Source organism: Panonychus citri, unplaced genomic scaffold (assembly GCF_014898815.1).
Source record: "Panonychus citri isolate SS breed McGregor unplaced genomic scaffold, ASM1489881v1 Contig00103, whole genome shotgun sequence".
NCBI lineage: Eukaryota > Metazoa > Arthropoda > Arachnida > Trombidiformes > Tetranychidae > Panonychus > Panonychus citri.
This window is the reverse complement of record NW_026515508.1, coordinates 206,078-231,044: the sequence shown is the minus strand read 5'-3', so window position 1 is coordinate 231,044 and position 24,967 is coordinate 206,078. Positions and strand designations below refer to the sequence as shown.

The window sequence follows — 24,967 nt, the reverse complement described above, 5'->3', positions numbered from 1 at the left end:
CAACGAAAAGTAAATAGTGTTTTCTTAAATAACTCATGTTCATATTGATGGTTCAATCTTGTAAATTGTTTGATTGATTCATCAATTGGATTATCGTTTTAATGAGTTTCAATCAAAAGCAATAAAGGTAAAGATAATCAACAACAAATTTCATGGGTCAATGTGATAATTTTAATGAACAGGATGAAGATGATGATGATTTATGATTTTTTGGTCATCTTTTTGCTGACCAGTATTTTGTTAAAGTTTGTTTTTTTATTTTTCTCTGATCCGAGAAATTAAATCAAGAATCAAAACTGTAAATTGAGTTTTAAGGATAAAAAATGATCTCAAGATATAATGACTGAGCTTTTTTTGACAATTTCATGATGATACCAGAATGAAAGATGGAAAATTTCAAAATGACCAGACATTATCACCACCACTGCCAACAGCTAAAAGCAAAATGATGATCACCATCGTCATTATAACCCAATGGTCATCAGCATTATTATATCAAGTCAGTTAAATTCTGATCTAATATAATATATTTTACAAGAACAACAAAATGTTCAAACACGAACTTTATCCTGTAATCTCAAAGTTCCATTTTCTAATAATTCTGAGAGAGTGAGATTTTATTCCGATAGAAAATCTCAACTGACATATTGATAGAAATCAGAATAATTCATAAACGGAATTTCACTCAATGAGAAGTTGAATCATGAAAAGAATGAAATTCAAACGAAGGAAAAAGTTCGAGACTCAGTTTTTAATTCTAATGCTCATTTCGTAAATTCAACATTCCCATCAGAACTTATCATGAAAAGGAGATAGAATCGTTTTCCCCTCTTTTCATCATGATGATGATCATCATGATGTACTTGTTTGGGATCTATTAGATTAAATTAAATTGCTCAAGAACATGAGTGAGGCGGAAAAATCATTTTCATATCATAATGATTTATCCCAACTCAAGATAAATACTATCACCATGATAATCATTATATCAGAATTTTTAACAACCAGAAAAAAAATAAAACTTTCTCTTTACTTATCATCATGACAATCCAACACAATGACAGGTTAATTTGATGTTTTAATCAAAATGCTCAAGCTCTTTTTCTGTCATCAAAATTATCATCATCATCATCATCATAATCATTATCTTCATCATCTTGAGCATTCATGTTCATGGTAAGAGATAAGACTTTCAGAAGGGAAAAACTTTTTCTATTATCATTTTATCATCTGAACTTTTTTCCCTCCTCAACTGAATCAACTGAACAATCAGAGGAATATCATTTTGTCATCGTAATGATAAAAAGACTTTCCTAAATTAATCATCATCATCATCATCATGAGAAAAGGTTGAATAATATGAGCATCACAATAGAGATTTAGTTAACCAGAATTTTGTTGGAATAATAATAAATATTGAGAGAATAATTTTCTTTATGTTCAAATCAACAAACGACTAATTACTAATTACATTTAAATTCAAATCAGTTAATTATCAATTAGTATTAGTAGAGAGAGAGAGAGAGAGAGAGAGAGAGAGTCAAAAAAATGAGCAAGAATAAATTTATCACCATTTTCAGCTGATTTTCTGGTTAATTTAATTACAAAGTTAAACTAAAAAGACAAGAGAATCAATAGTGAAAATTACAATCATTGTGATCGTCATGAAGCTGACCAGCATGATGACAGAGAGATTACTGACCAATACATTATTGATGATAATATGGCTTATAGAATATGATAGATATATGAAAGAGAGTAGGAATACTTTTTATCATTGCAAGATGAAGATTGCAAGATGAAGTGATATCGAGATATTATCTTAAAAAGATAATGATACTCTCACTCTCTATTTTTTGGATGGTCAGTGGGTGTGGACATGGTATTGTTGAAAGAGGTGAAAAAGGTTGATAAAAGATTGAGGAACAATATGATTGTAATAATAGTAATGATAACGTTGAGATAATCCGATCGGATCAATGGGATAAAAGTGGAAGAAAAATAAATATCTTTTCATTTTCTTGTTCCATTGTCCAGATAACGTGTACTGAATACTGACCATATTGAGATTTATCAGATTCCGTATCTTTCACCTTCTTTTTCCTATTCTTTTTCAAACTTATCCCTAATATCTGATTAATATTGCATCATACACACACAGTATATATTTCGTGAAGAAAGATTGGTCAACAAAATACTGACCTAATTGTTATAATCAACCTGAAAGATATTAATACTCCCTTTTTCCTCCCTCCATGAGAATCGGTTGTTAATAATTCAAATGCTATTACTTTATTATTGAGGAAAGTTGTTCAATTTCAAAGTTTAATTAGAACTGAAAAATACAAATTAAATTGTATAATTAACTGAATTTTACTTGTGAGTTGAATTTACGAGTTTCAAATTTCAGCTTCTCCCCTCTTCTCATGAAATAGCCATGGTGGTGATGATGATGATTACATCATGTAACTGATTTGAGGAAAAAGAGGAAATGAAAATAATTACACTTTCATTCTGGTTCTGATTCTGGTTTCATGATGATGATGATGATATTTGTTTCAAAAATTAATCAACCAAATCATGTATTTACTCATAAGGATCATGAGACGAGATTGAAACACCAAGTCAACTGAACCTGAATTGAATTGCAAGGCTGATAGAGATGATGGAAGAAAATTTCATTTTTTCGAAGTAAAAAAAACTCGAAAATCTTTGCAACTTGAAATAGTTTTTTTCTACGAATTTTTCACCATGTTATATGTATATAAATATATATATATATATATTTTTTCTTTCACAATCCCTGATTAGAATTACTTTTCATCACTCTCCGCCTACTTTTCTGTTTCTCACTGAATTTCCGGTTCCACCTTTAATTAATAGAAACAACAACATAATAAATAACCTAAACCACTTCCTTCCTTTTCCTCTTTCTTTATTATCAATGTTCAGTTTCAACTTGCCATTTTATCCTCTCTTACAATCTAATAATTTGGTATATAATCATGATAATAACTTGATTTATTTCATGAATCGTTTCAATTCAATCACAGATAACTACTCATCAGGACGATAAAACTATTTCTAGCAATATAATCATCATCATGATAACAATTTTAGATGGAATCAGATTATTATTATCAACTTTATCAACTATATATATATGAGAATGAGCAGATATAACAAAAGGCCAGAAAGATGATGAAAGAGAGGATAAAAATGGGGCTGGGAGGGAATGTATTGACATTAATGATGAAAATGATGAGAGAGCGAGAGAGAGAGAGAGAGAGAGATATGAAAAGTTATCAGTGGTATTGCATTTGAAAGGTGAAAATATAGTGGAAGATGAAACGATTGAAACAGGGAGAGGGAGAGAGAGCTGATGAAAATGGGTTGATGGTGATTGGTTAGGGTGGGGATGAGAAAAGAGGAGGGAGAAACATGAAGAGTCAGAATTATTATCTCCTGGAGATCTCATGATGATAAGATTTTCAGTAGATAACTCATATCATGACAAGTATACAGAACTTTTTCTCTATTATTTCTCATTTTCCAACCACAGGGCAAATAAAGAGGGTGGATAAAAATGAAGATTGTGAAAAGAAACTCAAAGTAACTCATGTTATCATGAAATAATAAAGTTCTGATAAAGTCATTCAGTTACTTTGCTGGGTCAAATCAATTGAATAGTAGCAATCATTTTCCTCCCAGAAACTCCCAGTTTCATATTCAGATTCAAATGTCATAATGTAAATATATTACTTACCATGCAAAAGATTATCAGAAAGTAGTGAAAAAAAACTCAGACTGACAGAAAAGGTAACAAGGTGAGTTAGTCGATGGGATAAGGTAACAGAAATGACGAAATACAAAAAATAATATTGATGCAAGTGACAGTTGAATGTAAGGGAAAGTGGGGTGGGTAATGTTGATATTTTTTTTCTCTGAGAAAAAAAAGAGAAGAAAAAGTTTTCGTTTCCAATTTCAATAGCAAAAACATACAACATGGTAACATGATGATATTCATGATGGAAACTTTCATGGGAATTCCGTTTATTCAACGAAAATTTAACATACAACTATTCAATTCCCTTTTCTCGTTGAAAAGTTAAGCTTATCAACATTATGAATTAAATATTATCATCATGAATCCATGAAGGGATTCAGTATGACGATGATGATGATCATCATCAGGAATAAGATGAAGAAGGAAAAGTAAAAAAAAAATTCTATCAATTTTCATCATTATTCTGTTTTCCTCATGAATAGAATCATCAAACTCATGGTTGATTACTCTTTGTTACTTTCTATCATTTCAATTGAATCCATTTTTTATCTCGACTGTCAATTTATCAACCTTTAACCTCCCTTCAACCCCCGATGACTCTCCCACATGGACAATAATAAAATTGGATGCACTTTGTAGTCTCTTTCATTTCCTGAATGGATGCTGATAATGTTCATGATGCTAAATTTTCGAGAACAAATTCATTGAAAAGAAAAGAGAAAAAATTCAATTTTCGAAAAAAAAACCCTTTTAACCAATCATATTGAATCAGAACTTTTTTTTATTCTTCTTTCCTTCTTTCTTCAAGTTATTACTACGCCTAAATGCTGATGTTAATAGTCATCTAATTGAAAACACTCAGAATGATGGATCAACTGAAATGTATTATAGAATCAGAATGAGCCAAAAAAATGAACATTTTCGAAAGAAAAAAGAAAGTTTTTTTTTTCTGTCAGAAATTCGATCATTATAAGTTGAACATTGTTCATTTGTTTTACTTTTGTTCCATGTAAAAATTATTAAGGTCAAAGAACAAGTTGATCTTCAAAGAGATATAATTCAGATTCACCTGAGATTAAGTAGATTCATGATGAAACAATCAAGATATTTGTTAGTACTCTCGGTGGAACTGAGGGAAAAAAATAATAATAATAAATGACAACATTACGATCAAAGTATAAAGTGAATTCATTTGCTGAATTCAATAGAAAATTCATTCAACCATGAGAAAAAAAGAAGGAGAAAAAAGTTAAATTCGTAAGTTCTGGTTGAAATGTGAATACTGAATTTTCACCCAGAGATCAAAAAGTGATGATATTTACCCTGAGGGCGATGAATGTATTTGCTTTATTAGATATTAACTTCATCTCTTGCAAATTGAATGGTTAAAATATCTGGAGCATTATTATTTATCCTCTCTTCATCGTTCATTGTTCATATTTTACATGATACACATCATGGTTGAGTCTTTTTCACTGGTGAATAACTTTTCCCTCCTTCAAGTGCTACGAATGAGCTATTACAAAGTATTATCATGAAATCAAATCAACGAGGATATTGTGTCATCATTTGCATGATGATCACTTAATTGTCAACAATTTAGATGAAACCTGAAAGGTGGAAGGGAAAAACTATCCACCAAAATAGTAAAGTGAGATGAAAAAAAAAGTTCATATGGCTGAGTATAAACATGGAAATCAGTTCAACATGAAATGAATCATTTGCATTCAACTGTTGAGATTATTAATTTGCTAACGGTGTAAACCATTAATCGTTTTGATTTGTGTATTCGTTTAGTTTTATTACATATTCAAGGTAATGATTAAGACATTCAGGTGATCAAATTTATTCAGACAATTCCCAATGGGACTTTTATCATGAACATTGATTAGTCTCTCTCATTGATTTACTCTCTGTCTCTAACTTATATTCAAATTAATCTGACAATTGAGTTTATTTATCTGACTGTGACTAAATCGTTGAGTTAATAGTAAAAACATCAACTGATTAACATGTAACTGAATATATATTTACAAATAACACAAGAGGGACAATTAAATCTATTTCAAGATCTTGTTGTGTAATCATAATTGTCATGGTAATTCAATTGGGAGATGATCATTTACCACCTTCAGTAAGTTTCAGGTAATATTTGTCAGAGTTTTTTTCTTCTTCTTCTTCTTCTATGGTCAATCCTTGAATAAAGTTACAACCTTTTCTCATTGGATGGATAGTGATGGTGGTTTTGTTGCTTGTGAATCACGGACGAACTCTCAAGTGACCATTCACGACTAAATCAATTTCCTTTTCCTCTTGACCATTCCTCGTATAAATATATATACATTACTAACATTATCACAAAAAGGGAAAAGATTTCAACTCACTGATCAAAGTAAATTAACATTCAAGTAGGATCAAGATTAGAAGTGGGTATGATAAGGTAGACAAAGAAGGTAATACGAATCAAGAGACAGCTAACGAAATTATCTCGGTCTCTCTCTCTCTCTCTCACTCTCTCTCTCTCTCTCTCTCTTTATAAGAGAATTGAAGAGGAGAAAAAATTATCATCATTATATTGGAAGATAATTTGGTCGGGGTTTTCGATTTATTCGTCAATCACATGATTATAAGGTCAACTTATCATGAGACTGAAGAAGATTCTGAGGATGATGATGTTCATCAAAACTTAATACGTGAATTGACTTGTAAACCTTATTATTGTCAATGAATTTCATGATATAATCAATTGTTATCACAAGATCAACGATCATTTCATGAGAACTGTTTATATTAGAAAGAGAAAAAAAGTTTAGAAAAAGTTGAAAGTTTGTAAAATGGAAACATAATACTAAAGATTCTGAAATTGTTCAGTGGTGATTCAGCTTAAATATATCATGTAAATCAACATTATCTCATTTGTAAGAAATCATATTACACGAGTTTCATAATTTACAATCAATTTTCACTAATAACGGTTAACAATCTAATCTCATGTTACTCATTACCACTTTTTGTACCATGGTGATGATGATTATCATCATCAGAATTACCATCATCTCCATCAGCATATAATAATAACCTCAACTGTTCAATTGCCGTGGGAGTTTAAGAGCTGTAATGTTGATACTCATCATCATCATCATCATCATCATGGTCATCATTAAGATGGTCAATATAATGATAGAAACAAAATAAACACAGTTAACAATTAACAGATGAAAAAGCAAATCTATTGTAATTAAAGAGGACACAAAGTTAATAGGTTGGCAAAGAATCAACTTGATATCTTTATGGCTATTTTAATGTTTTAATCTTGACCAGATAACAAGTTAATTGTTTCTTTCTAATGATATAACAGTAACACTATTATTATCATTGAATGTAATCAATTTAATCTTTGCTTGATTAACCCATTTGATCAGGTAAGTAACAAACTGGACAATCAGATGTGTTGACCATTGATATTTTATACTATTAATATTTCACCTTTCAAATGACGATCAATTCAATTGGACTGATTATGTTTCAAGTTTCATGACTATTATTTTTTGTTTTATCATTCGGTTCAGCAACTAACTTATCCTTGAATCTGTTGAGTGAAACTTTCTCCCAGAATTATTAATATATCAATCCAAATTAACCGTTAATCGTTATGACCAGTTGACCAAACCTTTTCTACCTTCAACATCTCCTCCTACTTTTCATCTTGGTTCCAAATTTCCTCCCAGTTAATCACTCAATCATCAGAATCCATCAACATTTACTATGAATTTCTTGCAATTTTCAAACCCAAAAAGTGTCACAGTTAATCAATGGAAACATATTCTCCTGTCCCTACACAATTGACCATCGAATTCACTTAACCATTAAAAGATAAGACGATTCAGTGGCAATCGGTCACTTTTTTTCTCGATAACAATCTAGTTTCTCAATTAGAGCCTTTGGCGAGTAATCTTCGATTCCTTAGAACAAAACTAAACCGAGAGAGAGAGAAAGGAAAAAAATAGATTTTCATCAGAATTTCGTTAATTCTTTCGAGAGGAGAGATTAACTTTTTTTTTAGAACTCGAGAGAGAAAAAATCTGTTCTATTAGAACTTTTTTTCGCTTCCATTCTAATCTATATTTCATTTGGTAAATCTCGAGGTGTTGGTTTATAAAGATTGACATTCTAACTCTAAACTAATAGGTTATCAAGGATAAAGTTGACAAAAGTAACACAGTTATATTTAGTTGACTGTGTTGATGATTAAGCTTCCTGGATGAAGATGAGGATAAAACGGTTGATGATGATGGAGAGAAAAAAAAAGTTAATGGAATTGAGAGGAGAAGACATTAGAAACCATTAAACAAATTGCAAGTTGAATTTTTTTTTTCTCCAGCAATCAAATCAAATGTTTACTATTTACTTTTCTAATCAGCCATCAATTATTGATTAACTAATATAACGGTATTTTCACCCACAACTTGATACATTAAAGTAACTCTCGATTACATTTACAAATGAATTACAAGGTTACCAATAATTAGAATGATGATAATAAAGATCATCATGAATTGTTGGTAAATCATATATGTACAGCTTATAAAGCGTATTATGGATCTTCATGTGCTCAGTAGTCACAATAAATTAGGATGTTAATGATGATGAAATTAACGATAGATAGTTAGTAGTTTCAGAAGATTTCATTAAGAGTAAGAGATGAAAAAAGTTCCAAGTGAAAGAGAAAAAAAATGAAACAATAGATATATTATCAAGTTAAGCTTTTCGTATTTTCAGTCTGATGGTCTGTGAAAAATTCAATCAACCGAGTACATGAGAGAGAGAGAGAGAGAGAGAGAGAGAGAGAGAGAGAATTTGGAAGATAATAGAACAAAATAAAGAAATAGAGAATATGAGAGTAATCAATGATGAGAAGAAATTCTTTACTTGAATATACAGAAAGAGAGAAAAAAGAACTGGAGAGAAAAGGAGAGAAAAACAATAAGAATAAGGAAAAGCAACAATAGCAAACGATTCAAATTCGAATATCATCATGACAGGTTCATTATTATCACGCTAAGTAGAGATAAAGTGATGAGTATGATGATGGTCATCATCCAAAAAGACCATTGAATCAGATCATCATAAATATGGGAAAGAAATCATCATGTATATAAAAAGAAAGTTCTAATATCTCATATTCGATGAAGAGAGAGAGAGAGAAAATATAACGATCACCATTTAAACTATTCATTCCTTGGAAAATGTAACACATTTGTTCAGATAAACACCGAGCATTTCCTCCATCAACTTTTCCTCTTTCGCCTTGAGATCATTTTTTTTTATTTATTGACCATTGGTAAGAAAAAAAAAGATGTTGGTCAAAAATAAGATTCCAAGTGAAAGAATTGACCTTAAGTTTGGGATTCATTTGATTCTTTTGGCTCTCAAAGGGAGAGAAGAAGAAAAAAATTGACCCATGGAACCATGAAACTCAATTGGACAGCAACAACTTTGACCATTTCTCCATCTTCATCTTATTTTTCACCATCATCATGAGTTTTATTTTCTTGTGTAAAGGCAAAGGTATGAAAAACGGAAGAAGAGCAAATGATGATGATTTTCAGGGAGAATGAGAGATGAAAAAAACAGTGAACAACAGAAAGAAAACATTTCAACGAAAAGAATATTGGAAAAAAGGAAGATGAGATGAGAAAATGATGATAACATAATAATAATAATGTGATTTTCTATCAAGAACAAAAAGGTTTCCAAAATTTCCCAATCTTATTATTTTTCTTTTTCTCTCTCTCCATCCTCATCTTCAATTTCCTCCTTTTCCACCCTCTTACCCTTTCATAATGATAACATTCTCATTCTACTGTAATATATTTATTCTTTCACACTCTTATTGTTCAACCTTTTTTATTATTATTTCCACCTCCCTTGATCGTCCCCACCCACACTCCATTGATCCAATTGAGCTTTTCCAATCATTCTGATATAATCTAAGCGTTTACCATGAAAATTCATTCACATTCAAAGTGGAAAAAGATATTCACCAAAAATAATATTCCTTTCAGTGGGTCAATTGTATATTCATTCATTTAAAGGCTCAGCATTTTGGGGGACAGTCCTGAATCATAATCGATAGCACTTGAATATCATCATAACGATGGTCTATTTATTGGACAGGGAATAAGCGAGAAATTAATTAACAGCTATGGTAAGTGATTAATTGATTAGTTGATAGACTCTAGAAAATTTTTTTTCCGTCTCTAATTAGTCTTGATTGTCCGTTTGTGTTATTAATACAATTGAACAATATTATTACTATGATGATCTTAATTTGCAATAGGAAACGATTAATCAATTTAAATCTAAACATTATCATTACATTATCGTGAATCATTGATGATAATTACATTTGATTGATGAATGAAAATGAAACTATTACAATCAAATCTTGTGCATGATAATAATGATTACTTAATATCAACATCAATTCAAGTAATTTATACAACTATTACATCACTAATGTTGATGGTGCTTAAGTGGGAAGGATTCTTGGAGGTGGGGTGAGTGAAACATATTACCTGAGATTCAAAAGGTTGCTTTAGTTAATGATAATCATGAAATAATGTTCATGATGATGATGATGATGATGATAATGAGTTAACGATATATATCAAAAATAAGTGTATCAATCAATCATGATGAAGAAAAGAGAGCGAGCGAGCGAGAGAGTGAGAGAGAGAGAGAGAGAGAGAGAGAGAAAAGTAAAAAAAAATCGCATCATGTTCATCAGAATAATTCTGGTTAATCTATTATACATACAGATGAACATGTAGCATTATCATGAGATCATAAAGATAAGAAAAGGAAGAGCAATCGTTTACCTTATCATCATCATCATTTGACTTTTCCACTGAAATTTCATCAATCATTATGGTTTTATCCTTATTAAAATACATCGTTTCATGATGATCATTTTTTATCCGAGAAACTTTTTTCTTCCCACCTTCTATTGTATCCACCAAGAGAAATCTTTCCCATGTGAATAGATATACTTGAGTTTACATACACACAAAAGATATTGATGCCTCATGAACTACGTACAAATGAATCAACTTTTCAATGAAATTCGCAATCTACTATTTCAATTCAATTGTTCAATCAACTGGACTTTCGTAATTCATATTTTTACATCGAATCTTCAATATTAGATTCAATGGTCATCTGTGATTAATTCGATGGAAATAACAACATTTCCATAGAGGTGAAAATGTCTCATAATCATCAGATAATCGGATGAAAAGAGGAGGAATAAGCTGAAAAAATTTCCGATTCCCCATGATAATAGATACATGATTGATTGATTTACACTCCTTCTCCCTTTTATTTTCATAGTGATAGAGAGAGAGAAAATAGTTTCGATAATATGATGAAGTATTATAATATTATATTCTTTGGGTGAAAAAGATTTTTGAATATAATATCAATATCATCAATTCAATGGGAGGGAAAATATTGTGGGAGGTGTTGATATTTTATTATCGGTTGTGAATTCATTTCCATCATATAATCATGATAATAATAGATATCTTTCAGTATTTACCACCATCACCACAGTTCCATGTTTATATTTTGCCACAAAAAGGCAAATAATATTACATCATGATGATGGTTGAAGGTGGTAAAGGAAAAGGATAGTAAACATGGAGGAAGAAGGAGAGAGAGGAAAAAAAATTATATTGTCTTTTTCCTTCAGAGACAAATAATGTATCATCATTAGAATCCATTGTCTGTCTAGTAGTTCTAGTTACGATTTATTATTATGTACTCATGATAATCTAAAGATAAGTTTTTTCTTTCCCATCGTTTCACTTTCACTCTCACTCTTTCTCACTGAGATTCTCTCATTATCATCATCTAACCGGAACTCACAAACCTAAATCATTTCCTTTCTCATTTCCAGTGTTATTATGATATAAAAACACACAGAAAATAAAATACACAAACAATAATATCCTGAGAGTTACTCTCATCTAAACAAAAGTCCAACTCAAATTAATTTCCACATAAAAAGTGACCAACTTGGTTCTGGTCAAGTAAAAATGTTCACTCTCTCCCATTACAGTAATTACCATGTACATTAGTGAACTACAATTTGGTCAGTTTGTGAAACAAAGTTTGATTTCTACTCTGTAATTTTACACACACACACATTCAGATTATAAGGTTAGTTAATTGAGTGGAAAATTAATCAAATTTAAATGAGACTTACCTTATGATTGGGAATCGCTTTGAGTTTCAAAACTTTGACTGCAACTTGAATCGAGGCACAACCTGATGAGGAGGGAATGGTTCCTAAGAAAACCTCACCAAAATAGCCATTGCCCAAGGGCTTTTGTAAGGTAATAAACTTTGGATCGAGTGATATTGGTCCTTGTCTATAACGGGTTAAGCTTTTATTCACCTCTTCCGGATCCTCCTCAAGGCAAACTGTAAATGATTAAGATGATATCATGATGAGGTAAGTGTTTATTATTATCATGATACTTATCATCATGAGATAGGGACTGTTAGGTCAGTTAAAGAGTATAAATTGTGAATCTTGAGGTACAAAATTGAATCAACTTATATTATATTTCATGGATAAACTTGATTAGTTTTTTTTTGTTGATGAAATGCTGAATTTGTTCAATTCTTATTCTGTTGAAGATAAATTATATTTGGTAAGAGTTTTTCGTTCTTTCTATCATTCATTCAGCTTTTCTGCTGATCAATCAGCAGATTTTGCAATCGAGATGTTAGATTGGACTTTCAGACCCACAAACATATATTACATTCTGTAAGTTCTGATGATGACAATCATGTATTAAACACCCACTCTACCCAACCAATTACACACAAATAACACTGTTCATGGTTCACCCTCCAGCTATTTAAATGTATTCTTCCTCACCATTTCATCCGCATCACTCCCATGTAAGTTTCATCTCTCCTGTAATCCAAAACTTATGACTTGTTTATCCACCAAAAGTTTTGTTTTATTTTGGAATCAAATTCAATTTCATCCAATTCACTTTCCTCTGTAATTCCCAACAATATTCAATAACTTTTGATAACCCATTTTCAGAATCTGTATGGAAACAATCTGAGAGAATCTGTTTCAACGGGAGTTAATCCTTTCCCTACAATTTTCATCATGGCTTAAGAATCATTAACGAGAACTCAGTTTATCACCATCATCATTACTGTCAGTTGAACTTTGATCAACTTAAATCAGAGAAAATAAAGTTAATCATTGAGAAATCACATGGAACTTGAAACATTGTGTCGATTAGACTGATTACTTTCTAGAAATTGATCTTTCAAAACGAAAAGTTCAATGTTTCATTTTCCAACTTTAAGAGAAAAGAATAGAAAATTTTTCAATTTGTTCTGTAGATTAAAATTCTCAGTTGCCTGTGTTTACATTCAGCTTAGGTAATGGATACAATTCTAAGAGGTACTGAATTTAATACCGATATTATTATCAACTTTTCTTACGAAAATTTTGATAACTTGTCCCCTGTAATTCCTGTGCACACTTTGAGCTCAAGGATTAACAAGATTTACTTCAATTGAAACATCATCATGCCAGTGAATGAATCACTCAATCTAATATCATGATTACTTTTGGAAATAAACTCCAATATTTTAAATTAACTTTCGATTTGTAGTTTATCTGAAAAGTTCAAATTTATCCTTCCCCTGGTTTCATCTAACGATTTGACAGTACAAGAGGAAATCGAAGCAAATTCAATAGATTTTATCGTTTGAGAGTAAAGAATAGAGTTGGAAAAAAAAGCAGAACCAGAATTTTCAATTTCCACCCATGAATTATGTTCATCATAATCTAATTTAATCAGCTTGTTATCTCATTGAATTTACGATGATAAATGTTACAATATAATTATGTTTAATTAACATCATGTTCACCGTGATGAGTTAATTAAAATGAAACAGAAAATGAGAAAGAATTTCATTCAAATTAATGATGTATCATTTCAAGAGTGAATTATCATAAGCTTGTTCCTATGATTATTCCTTGATATTAATTCCATGGAAAACTCATGAGAGAGAGACAGAAAATTGTAATAATAAATATTTTCAAAAGTTCTGAAAAGTTCTGACTTTTCAATTCTCCATTTCATCTCTAAACAAATGTCTCATATTTCATGGTATCACCTCCCATCTTTTTTTGGCTTTTCGAACTCAATTTTTTCTCATCAATTGAATTGAACTTTTTTTCATCCTTCTCTCCTTTCCCTGTTTTCATGTCCATCTCTAAACTGACCATATTGAAAATGGTCAAGGTAATAATTTAACTGTCAAAATGACCTGACAAGCATAAGAAACAAGTCAATAACTAATAATAATAATATACCAAATGTAATACATAAAAAAGTTACATTATAAAACTAAAATGACAGAAATGGAGGGTTGAGATAAAAAGAAAAGTTCTAATCCCATTTATGTATTAGAAAAAGTTTTCTTCCATTATAATATATTGTACCATTATCATTATATTTACTGTATATGATTTTCATGATTCATTTCAAGTGGATAACATGATGAAAGGCAACAAAAAGTTCTGAATGAGAGAAAAGGAAAACTTTTTCTTTTAAGTTTCGATTTCCATGATAATCTTTTGAAAGATGAAGATGAACAAAAGAGTAATGAGATGTATAGATGAAAATTTTATCGAATCGAATCGATTACTTCGAGTTCTTCGTTTTTTTGTTCGATCTTCGTTCTGACTTTAAATCGATCAATTTAGAGAGAGAGAGAGAGAGAGAGAGAGAGAGAGAGAGAGAAAGCGAAAGTTCCATGAAGAATTTTTCGAGAAAAAATTTCTTCTCTCCAAGAATCTTTATTATCTTTCTACTCATTGAATACCTTGAATAACTTAGAATCATGATGTTGGTAGAAATTTTTTTTTTGCTCTGAAAAATTTAGATGAAAATGATGATGAAGTTTCAATACATCAAACATGATTCAATTCCCTCATGAAACTCATTCAATTAGGAATATTATCTGAACTTTTCATCTCCTTTCTTTTTTTTCACTGCTTATCATGAGTTCATTCATGATACCCAATTGAATTACCCTTTTGTTTCATCTTTATTATTGGCAAAACAAATGATCAGCTAAATTGGGTTGAATGTTTCCCTAGAAATCACTCCCATGATCATCATGGTGAAAAAGTATCAATGATCAGCAATAAAAAAAATCACCGTTAGTATAAATCAACAAGATGAAATTTATTGAAACATTTTTCTGATAATCAATAAAATTCACCTGAGGTATTACACCAAAAATTTCAACCAATCTAGAAATTGATTGATTTCATCTCGAGTTTGGGAATTTCAATAAACAAAATCGATGAAAATAAAAAAAAATCATCCATGTGAACACAATTAAGCGAAATCATTTGTATGGAATAAACCAAAAAGTTAAATTGCTGCTAAATTAGCTTAAAGTGAGATTGTTGTCAAGCTTAATTGTTAATTGTCAGAAAGAATAATCTCGAGTCAGGCTTGTAGAATGTAATTTGAATTAATTGCAACCGAGAGACAATTAAAGTAATTCTACCGAAGAGTTTGTCTCTCTCTCTCTCTCTCTCTCTCGATCTATTAAAAGACATATTATATCACCTGAAATCGTTTAATTGCAACAATTAAATTAATTGAAAGACAAAACTAGGAGACAATCAAAGAAGCCAGAGAATTTTATATAACTTTGTATTTAGAATTTCAAAGTGATGAGATTCATGAGAAATAATGTCAGAACATTTCACTTTTTTTCTTCTCTAATTATGAATAACCAGATTTTCTGGTTACTTACCACAGAAAAGAGACTTTATCATCTCATTATCTTCATGATGTGTGTGTGTGAGAGAGAGAGAGAAATAGATAAAGGTAAGAATGGAAATGAATTTAGAAAAAAGTAGAAAATGTTATTCAACAATATCATTTCCATTGGAATTTTAGTAATTTTTTGACATGGAACAAATTTCCAGGGTGAATTCAGGTAGTAATTGTTTTCTCTGTTCTTTGTATCTGGTTCTGTCTCTCATCAAAGTTCAACAGTTTACCTGCATGGTAAATGAAAAAGAAGAAAAAAACATTGGATTTCCAGAACCACCAGGAAAATGAAGAGGAAGAAAAAGTTCAACCATGAAAATCTGATAGTTCTGAAAGTGTAATGCTGATAATATAAGGAGAATGTAAAGAAAAACGAAAACGGGGAAATGAACATCTTGAGATAATCACTGATTTTATTCAGATTACATGATCTACATGAATTTAGATATAAATGGAAAACAATTGTAATACCATTTCAATGGATCAAATTAAATGAATGGGAAACAAGTTGAAACATTGTTTAAATGATGGAAAAGGAAATCAATGAATGATGATAATGGTTTACATGAACAGATAACAATAGGGATTGAATTTGTTTCAATTTCCATTGTTTCATTCATTTGAATTACATGTGATTTACATTTAATTAGTAATCAAACTAACGTGGAAACTTGTTGCCTGGGAATTGAGTTTTATTATATAACTGAAAACATTATCATCTCAATCAAATAACTGATTTTTCATTAGCTATTCATGATAGTCGCAAGTAAAAAATATCTTCATGAATTCATCTCCTGGTTTTTTTTGGGTTAGTGGAAATTGATTTGATTCAAATCAGTTCAGAATTCAATTGTTACAGGGAAAAAACTTATTGTCAGGATCTGGTCTGATTCTGAAGCAGATTCATAAAGTTTCATGAGAGCCACGAATAGCTGATGAATTAGATATCAATTAATGGAAATGGTGAAAGAAGGAAAATGAAAAAGTTGAACAGAATTTGTTCAGTCTCGTGAAAGTAGTTTTCCATTTGAGAATGAGAATCATTGAAGATGATGATGGTCTTGGATTAAAAGAACTCACCAAGGAAAAAGGTTGATACATTATCATCATCATCATTCAAGTTTCAACGTCTTCCTCGTCATTATCTTCATTTTCCGCTGAACTTTTTTTCCTCTTTTCTCATGAAATTTTTTCTTAGCTTTAAGTAGCTTCGAGAATCATATAATGTGATATTACGAATGAAAAAGAAAATGTCTAAACCAGAGAGAGAGAGAGAGAGAGAGAGAGAGAGAGAGAGGAGGGGGGAGAATGCTGATGATGATGATGGAAGATGTATTTTCTATTGTGAATTCTATATCTTCTTCTGTCACTATGGAATCTTCATCATAATGATGAAGAAAAAACCACTTTCTCTATCATCATCATCATCATTATTATTAAACTCATTACTATTTTCGTCAAAAAGTGATGATCATCACGACGATAACCAGAATTATCAACCACAGGGAAGGAGAAAAATATATTAGAACTTGAGAATTGAGGGAGAGAAAAAAGTTCTAATAAAAGAAGAAAAAATCAATCCAATTTTCTATACTTTTTTCTTGACACACACAAACTCTCACCTTTCACCAAGAATAAAAGTATCATGTTACATGATGTTGATAAGAGAAAAAAAGGTGAATAAAATCATTAGTTTAATTGGAATTGAATCAAAAAACCTTTTTAGATCAATTAAAAGTGAAACTTTTCTCTCGAAAACCATTCACAACTTATTATTTCAAAATCGAAAGCATTAGAACCTCTCAAGTTGAAGAACAAGTGAAAGTGAGAAGAGAAAAAAACTTGAAAATAGAAAATTCATCAGAATCGTATTAAGATTAGTTGTATTATTTAGAATTGTGTATAGATGGAAATTTTTATTCATTCTCCTGATTCGAATCTGATATTCATATTCAATATCATCATGATTGTTTTTATTCATTTTGTATATTCTCATGAGAGTGAGAAAGCTTCATGATGTAAAAGAAAATACTTGTATCAGAATCAGAATCAGATAACTATCATTATCTTCACATATATATGTTCATGGGTAAATTCATGGTACCTTGAATGCTCAATAGATTTGGAAAATAATTTTTTTTTTCTATTAATATTATATTCATTAGTATCAATAGGGTTTATATATTATGAGTAACATGATAATTCTGATTTCAAATGAATAATTACAGATTGTTAAAAGTAACATATTATTTTCATTCTCATTCTGATAATAATCATGAGCTTTATGAATACTTTCAATGAGAATTAACAAAAGATATGAATCCATATGTAATTATATATATATATCATGAAAGTTCAACTGATGAACAATCGTAAGGATTTAAAGTAATAAAAAAAACAAAGAGAAAGAGATAAAGTTCCAACTGATTTCAAGTGCTAGAAAAGAGAAAGAAAATTTCACCGATAATCTCACCATAAGCTCATCTGATTGATTGTTTGCTTGGGAAAGATTCAGAATTGATTTTCTCCTAACTTGCAATTGGAAAGTTTGAATTTTTTTCTTTTTCCATTTTTATGTGTATTCTCAAAATTCTGACAGATATTGAGCATAGAAAATGCTCCATGTTAAGTTCATTTTTACATCACAATCAATTCAACGATTCTGATCTTCTGTTTGTCATGTATTCTTACCTTAACCTCCATCTATCTCTTTAACTTGAAACTGACATTGAGTGTCACTCTTGGTGACATCATTTACCTTTATATTACTCTACTCAGAGAGTAGTTGAAGTCATGATAAAAACACCATGAATCTTGGAAAATAAATTCATGTTGATAATCATACAACAATCAGGCACTGAATAGATTGAGATAGAAACCAATGGCTCAATATGACAGCTATTTTAATCTATTGCATGATAGTAACAGTAATTTCTGAGATTTTCATATTCATCAGAACTGAAATTTTCTCATATTTCATGAAGAAATCAGAATTCTAGATGATCAGAGTTACTTTTGATTTTTTTTTCTCATCTCTAGTTTTGGTTGGTGGATAAATTTTCATAATAATGATGATGATGATGATCAACGTCAAATGAATTTTTCATGATTTTCAGTGAATGAAATATGAATGAATCTCATGATGAATTTCATGATAAACAGTTATCAGAACTTTCAACAACAATCTTATACTTTCATCATGTTAAAACATAAGAAATCATTTGTTTCAATTTTCATCAGCTACTAAAGTGAAATTAATATAAGTAAAAATCCTGGCAAATGTCAAATGTTCATGAGTCTGAATCTTATTCATTTAACTGAAAGTTCAGTGTATGAGTTTCATTTCATTACTATTATCACAAAGTCAGAATACTGATCTTTCTATCGGAATGAACATGCTAATTGAATTACTGTTCATACTTTCTCATTGCAAGAATGAGTAAAGACAACGAAATAGTAATAATAAGTTTGAATATCCAATGATTATCAAATTATAAAGTGAATTGGATGAAAAGTTCATACTGAGAAAAGAGATTAAAATAATTCAACTTCTTGAGTGTAGTGATTAAGGCTAATTGATTCACAAAAGAAGTCACAATTAGTTGTCCAGTGAATATAAATTGTGAAACTTGATCGATCAGGTTAACATTCAGATTTGAACATGAAATGAGAAAATAATTTATCATGAAAATGATACGATGAATGCTGGTGTATTCATTGATATTCACCAGAAAAAACAATATAATCTGTTGGTGTGTATAATATGTTGAGAGTTTAAAGTTTACTTGGAAATTTGCAATTCCAATGTAATTCATGTGAAAGGTACATGGAAAAAGAAAGACAATTTTCATGATAATCTATGAATCTTTTTTCTTTCCTTTGAACTTTTTTCGTTATATATATAAAGAAATAAAAAAAGATTTCCACTCAATTCAGTTTCTTTTACGAACCAATAACCTGAAGAAAAGTTTCCAAGATCAAGATTACCCTGGTTACCTAGGGAACTATCGAATCTGCTGTTAGAAAGTAACAAGTTTCAAAAAAAGAATATGAGAGAGAAAAGTGAGAGAGAGAAAAAAATTCTCAGCTTATGATGTAAATTCATATTCCATTCTTTAAGTTATCTACTGAATACCTGGAGGAACTGTTTGGAAAACAGTTTCCAAACACATGGAAGTGAACAAGAAGAAAGTTCTTGATCATTAACATGAATTTCTTATTTGAAATGAATTCTGGTGAAGATAAAAACCAGAATTTTTACTCAATTGTTTTTCTTTTTTCTTCTTGTTAAAAATTCTCTTTATTTTTCTTATAATCTTCACTCTTTCCCTTTTGAACATTCAATTAACTATCTTCTTATAGTAAATACACTTATCGTCTTCAATTCATGAGATTACCAACTTGATTCATGGTGATAAAGTTTCAATTCAATCATGAATCCTCATGAATGTTGACATGTTAATCAATTGTGGGTAAAAAGTTGTAAAATCAACCAAACACAAGAATCGATCAATGAAAATCAATCAGCATCAGGAAAGTTACTTAGTACCGGTAAGAGTTAATATTACAAACTTTACTCTAGAGAGATATCCAGGAGATAAATTTATCTTTCAGAATATTGGAATAAAATATTACAACTCGAAAATTTGAAATTCCCTCATTTCAACAAATTCCCAGAAATTGTAGAAAATAAAAGTGAATCAAACTTTCATTTGACTCAAGATTCACAGAGAGATTGGTAATTTTTTTGGAATTTAGTTTGAGGTCGAAATGTACTTACTAAGGTCAAGTTCATTTAGTTTAACTTGAGATCCCGACGAAGTGGACTGAAGGCTGGTTAGACCCAATGAGGCTTCCTTGACAATGAACTCACGATCAAACTTGAGAGCATCATAATCATACATTGATATAACACCGGAAGCATCAATTGATGTCCAATGAGTTGTTGTTGATGATGAAGGTTGTTGATTCTTTGTTGATCCCAATAAACCAAGTTTATTGCATTTTTGTCTGATTTCCGGTCCAATTTGAGATGAACAATTATTATTAATAACATTAGCTGATTCACTTAATATATTAGGTTCACTTGAGCGTCTTTTATCATCGGACGTTGGTAAGAAGCACAAATCAAATTCTCTCAGAACTTCAATTGAAGGTCGAGTTGCTTCAATCTCTTTCATCAATTCTTCATTAATCTCTTCGTAATTTGGATTATGATTATCATCTTGATGGGTTGGTGATGAACAATTAACTTTTTGTAAGCACTTGTTGAGAAATTCAATGTTACTTTCATTGGGAATTGATGAAGATGAACTCGGTGGTTCTGATGGTGTTTTCAGTGAATTCAGTTCAGAGGAGATAGACTTTGATTGAATCACAGATTCACTTGGTATTGTTGGTGTTGTTGTTGCTGCTGTAATTGAAGGTGTTGATGTGGTTGTTGTTGTTGTTGTTGTTGAGGTAGTAGTCGGGGTCGTAGTGGTAATGCTGGCTGAAAATGTTGTTACTTTGTCATTTGGACGGGAGTTATGATTAATTTCATTAGTACTAACTACTAATTGGGCACAATTAGAGGCATTTAAATTGTTAAGGCAACTTGAAGGTGTTGTTGTTGTTGTTGTTGGTGATATTGAAGATGACATTGAAGGAGTAAAGGGATTGGTTGATGTTGTTGTTAGTGTTGTTGTTGATAATGATGATGATGATGATAGTGGGATAATCTCATTGGTATTTACTGTTGTATTAACATGAGGTGATGTTGGCCAATTTGATCCCCTAAAGGTTTGATTAAAATAACCATCGGTAATCAATTCAATTAAAGTTTTAATCTGTTGATTACAATGTTGATGTAATTTCAATTGATCATCATCAATCTCATCTTCAGTAACAATCTCATCAAATAATAATAAATCTGAACGATGATTATCATCATCATCATTTCCATTACAATCATCTAATGATGATGATTTACGTTGTAACTTAATTATCTCTTGATTGGCATATTGGACAATTGATTTAATTGTATCAGTTGTACCTGGTTTACTTTTTCTAGGCACTGGAAGAGGTGGGATTAGGATTGACGATGAGTTAGGCAACTGATTAACTTTATCATTATCATTATCTTGACTATTCAATTTATCTGGATTAACGACAATTTCATCATCAAAAGGTGAGATTAAAATTTTCTGGCTAATTGTTGTTGCTGTGTAAATATCTTCAACACTTGATGATTTAATGATTCCCTTAACTAGATAAGGTCCTGAGGTACCATTAACCTTGAATCCACCATTAGGTTTACCTTTGACATACTCGACACCATTTAAACTATTGCCAAGTGAAAGGTTGTTGGTGGGTTGTTGTTGTTGTTGTTGTTGTTGTGTAGAGATAAATGTTGTCACTCCATTTGATGTTGAGCTAATCAACTGATTACTGGGACAATTAAAGGTTGATAGTAGATTATTATTGTTGTTATTATGATGCTGGTGAAGATTATTGGTTATAAATGGTACTTGATGATTAGAATCACTTTCGATTTCATCTTTAACGTTTCGATTTGAATTGTTAATCTCTCGCCTTGGAAATAAATCAGTTTCCTGATAGTGATTTGATTCTGTTACAATCTCATTAGTCCCATGGGTATTTCTCAATAAATTAACATGATTAGAATTGAAATTATTTCCTCTGTTTAACAGGAAATTGTGATTAGGATTATTAATCCAAGGTGAATTAATCTCAACATTCAATGAACGAAAGTTTAATGAATTTTGATGACCTAGAAAAGTGAGATTGAAAGAAATAGAATTCAAATTGAGAATTAATTTCTCGAGAATCGAGGAAAACTTTTCAATTACTTTTTAATTAATTGACTTTTGTAAACAATTTCCTTTTGTTTTTCTAATCACAATTAACTTTCAATTAAATAACAAGCTCTGTAATATCTTATACATATCAACCTTTCACCTCTCAGTTTGACTTCACAAAATTGATCAACATTTACATTTGATAAATATTAGTTTTCATGAGTCCACATGAATACATTGAATTGAATTATTGGCGTGAAAGGAAAAAAAATCATTCAGTAAATTGAATGAAGTTTATATCAATATCTAAATGTATATTGTATATGTATGTAGATTTATCTAAATGAACATGATACATGGTAAGAGTTATATGTGTGTGTCTATACAAATACACATGAACTTTATTCAGATTTCATGGAGATGATTTAAGTTGATCGAGAAAAGGAAATATCTTATTTATAAGGAATTGAAGAGTAAATTCTGAACATTGAAATTCGATCCTTTTAAAAGGGATAAAATTGAAAACTTGCTAATATCGATTCGTTTCAATTAATCTTAATCTTTGATTCGTAACTATTAATAACTTTGGTGATTTATTTTACCAGCAGAAATATTAACATTTTTTTTCTGTCAATTTCCAATCAATTAGAAAGAGTAGTAAGTAGTGTCTATTGCCTGTTATGGGCGGAGCTTAAAGTTGTCTGGGGGTGGGTACCTGAAGTGGGGAGAGTGGTCTAAACAGGAAAGACATGAATATTTAAGACTATATTTTTGTCTAGTTCCTAGTAGCCAAGCGGAATGGCCAACTGCAAGGTTACTAAGGATTCGTGGGTTCACGTCCACTTCTAGGCAGCAACTCTCTTGGCGTCTCGCTAGCCCCTTCCAGTTGGACTGATCAACCAACAAGGTGGCAAAGTGAGGCAAGGTCCGCCCACCCAAGACAAACAAGACCAGATGTGTTCTACACTACCGAGTCTACCCCAACAAAAACCAACAAACAAAACAACAAAAAATCTTCAAATAAAATCCGCTTGGGGTAGATAGGTAGTGTAGAAGCATTTTGCATTTTTTTTGTTTGTATATAAGTTAATGGTACTATATACACTATGTACATGTATACTCATATAATAAGCGCTAATTTCGAATCAATGAAATTAAAAGGAAGATATTAGAAATGAAATAAATAGAAATAATAGACGTTATTAAGGAAAGGGAAAGCTATTTATTGTTAATCACAACATAACTACATATACACTATGTACATGTATACACATATAATAAGCGCTAATTTCGAATCAATGAAATTAAAAGGAAGATATTAGAAATGAAATAAATAGAAATAATAGACAATATTAAGGAGAGGAAAAGCTCTTTATTGTTAATCACAATTATCATCGACGAACTTTTTTACATTTAATCACTTCATAAGAATCTTTATGAGGACGCTTTTTAATAAGAATTGGTGAAGGTCCAAATAACCTACACGGTAATAAAGGAAGTCTTTTGAATGGAGTTTTTACAATTGGTGTTGAATGTGTGGGTATGGTTGGAGATGGTGTATTGTACTCTATCTCACTTTCATCAGTGAATGTACTCCAGTCGCTCGAATGGTCCGAGATTGATGTAAAGGATTCACTTGTTTCAGTTGGAGGCGAAGTGTCACTTGAGCCAAGGGTAATGGTCGAGTTTGATCCAATGGTGATAGTCTCATCATACTGTTCAGCAGTTGATGGTTTCGGGGCAAGTTCTTCCTCGTCTTTTTCTTTATACTGAACCACCATCTGATCAACGGCATGGACGAGGTATGAGGCAGCAGAAGCCCAGTCCTTGGTCTCTGATAAGGATACTCGAAGAGCATTCAATAAGTTGACTACCTCAGCGAGAGGAACTGACCCATCCAAGCTATAGGGATCTAAGAGAGCTGCTCTAGACGATGTATTCAAGGAAACAAGCTCCAGCAGATCAGGTCGTTCACCATCATTAACATGAGGAGTACAAGTAACATCAACAGGCAACGCCGATGGACCAAATATCATAGTAAAAGTTGAGGGTGATAGTGTGAGCTCGGCAAGAGATGACGATAAAGGAGGGATTGAAGACATTGCAAAAAGCAGAGGAAAAAGGTAAGTTAAAAAGAGATAGAGAGAGTTGTATAGCAAGAGTGAATGAGTAAAGAAGACTGATGATTTTCAACAAAATAAACTTGGTATTTATGTGGAAAATAGCTCACTCGGAAGGTAACGCCTATTGTCATCCACTCACTCCATGGATCTCCTTCTCCTATCTCCTTCCCATAATAAAACAAAAGTTATCTCTCTCAAGACGATAATAATCCTTATCTTCTGCAGATGGCTAATGAATGAACCAAGATAAAGAAGATAGTTATAACTCTTTTCCTTTGGGAACACAGATGGTCACAATAATCCTTTCCTTCTATCTTCCACAGATGATTAATGAAAAGAACTAAGATAAAGAAGATAAGT

General features: G+C 30.8%; 1 protein-coding gene across 3 annotated transcripts in view; it reads right to left on the bottom strand.

Moving 5' to 3' along the window:
- Window positions 1-24,967, bottom strand: part of LOC128388831 (uncharacterized protein DDB_G0288805-like) — a 73,277-nt gene that overhangs the window by 8,511 nt on the left and 39,799 nt on the right. For all 3 annotated transcript variants that reach the window (XM_053348289.1, XM_053348290.1, XM_053348291.1), the window contains 2 exons: window positions 20,465-22,456; window positions 12,057-12,274 (listed from right to left, as the gene is read on the bottom strand). In XM_053348289.1, the coding sequence (XP_053204264.1) occupies window positions 12,057-12,274; window positions 20,465-22,456 (2,210 nt within the window). The remainder of the gene's footprint in view (window positions 1-12,056; window positions 12,275-20,464; window positions 22,457-24,967) is intronic.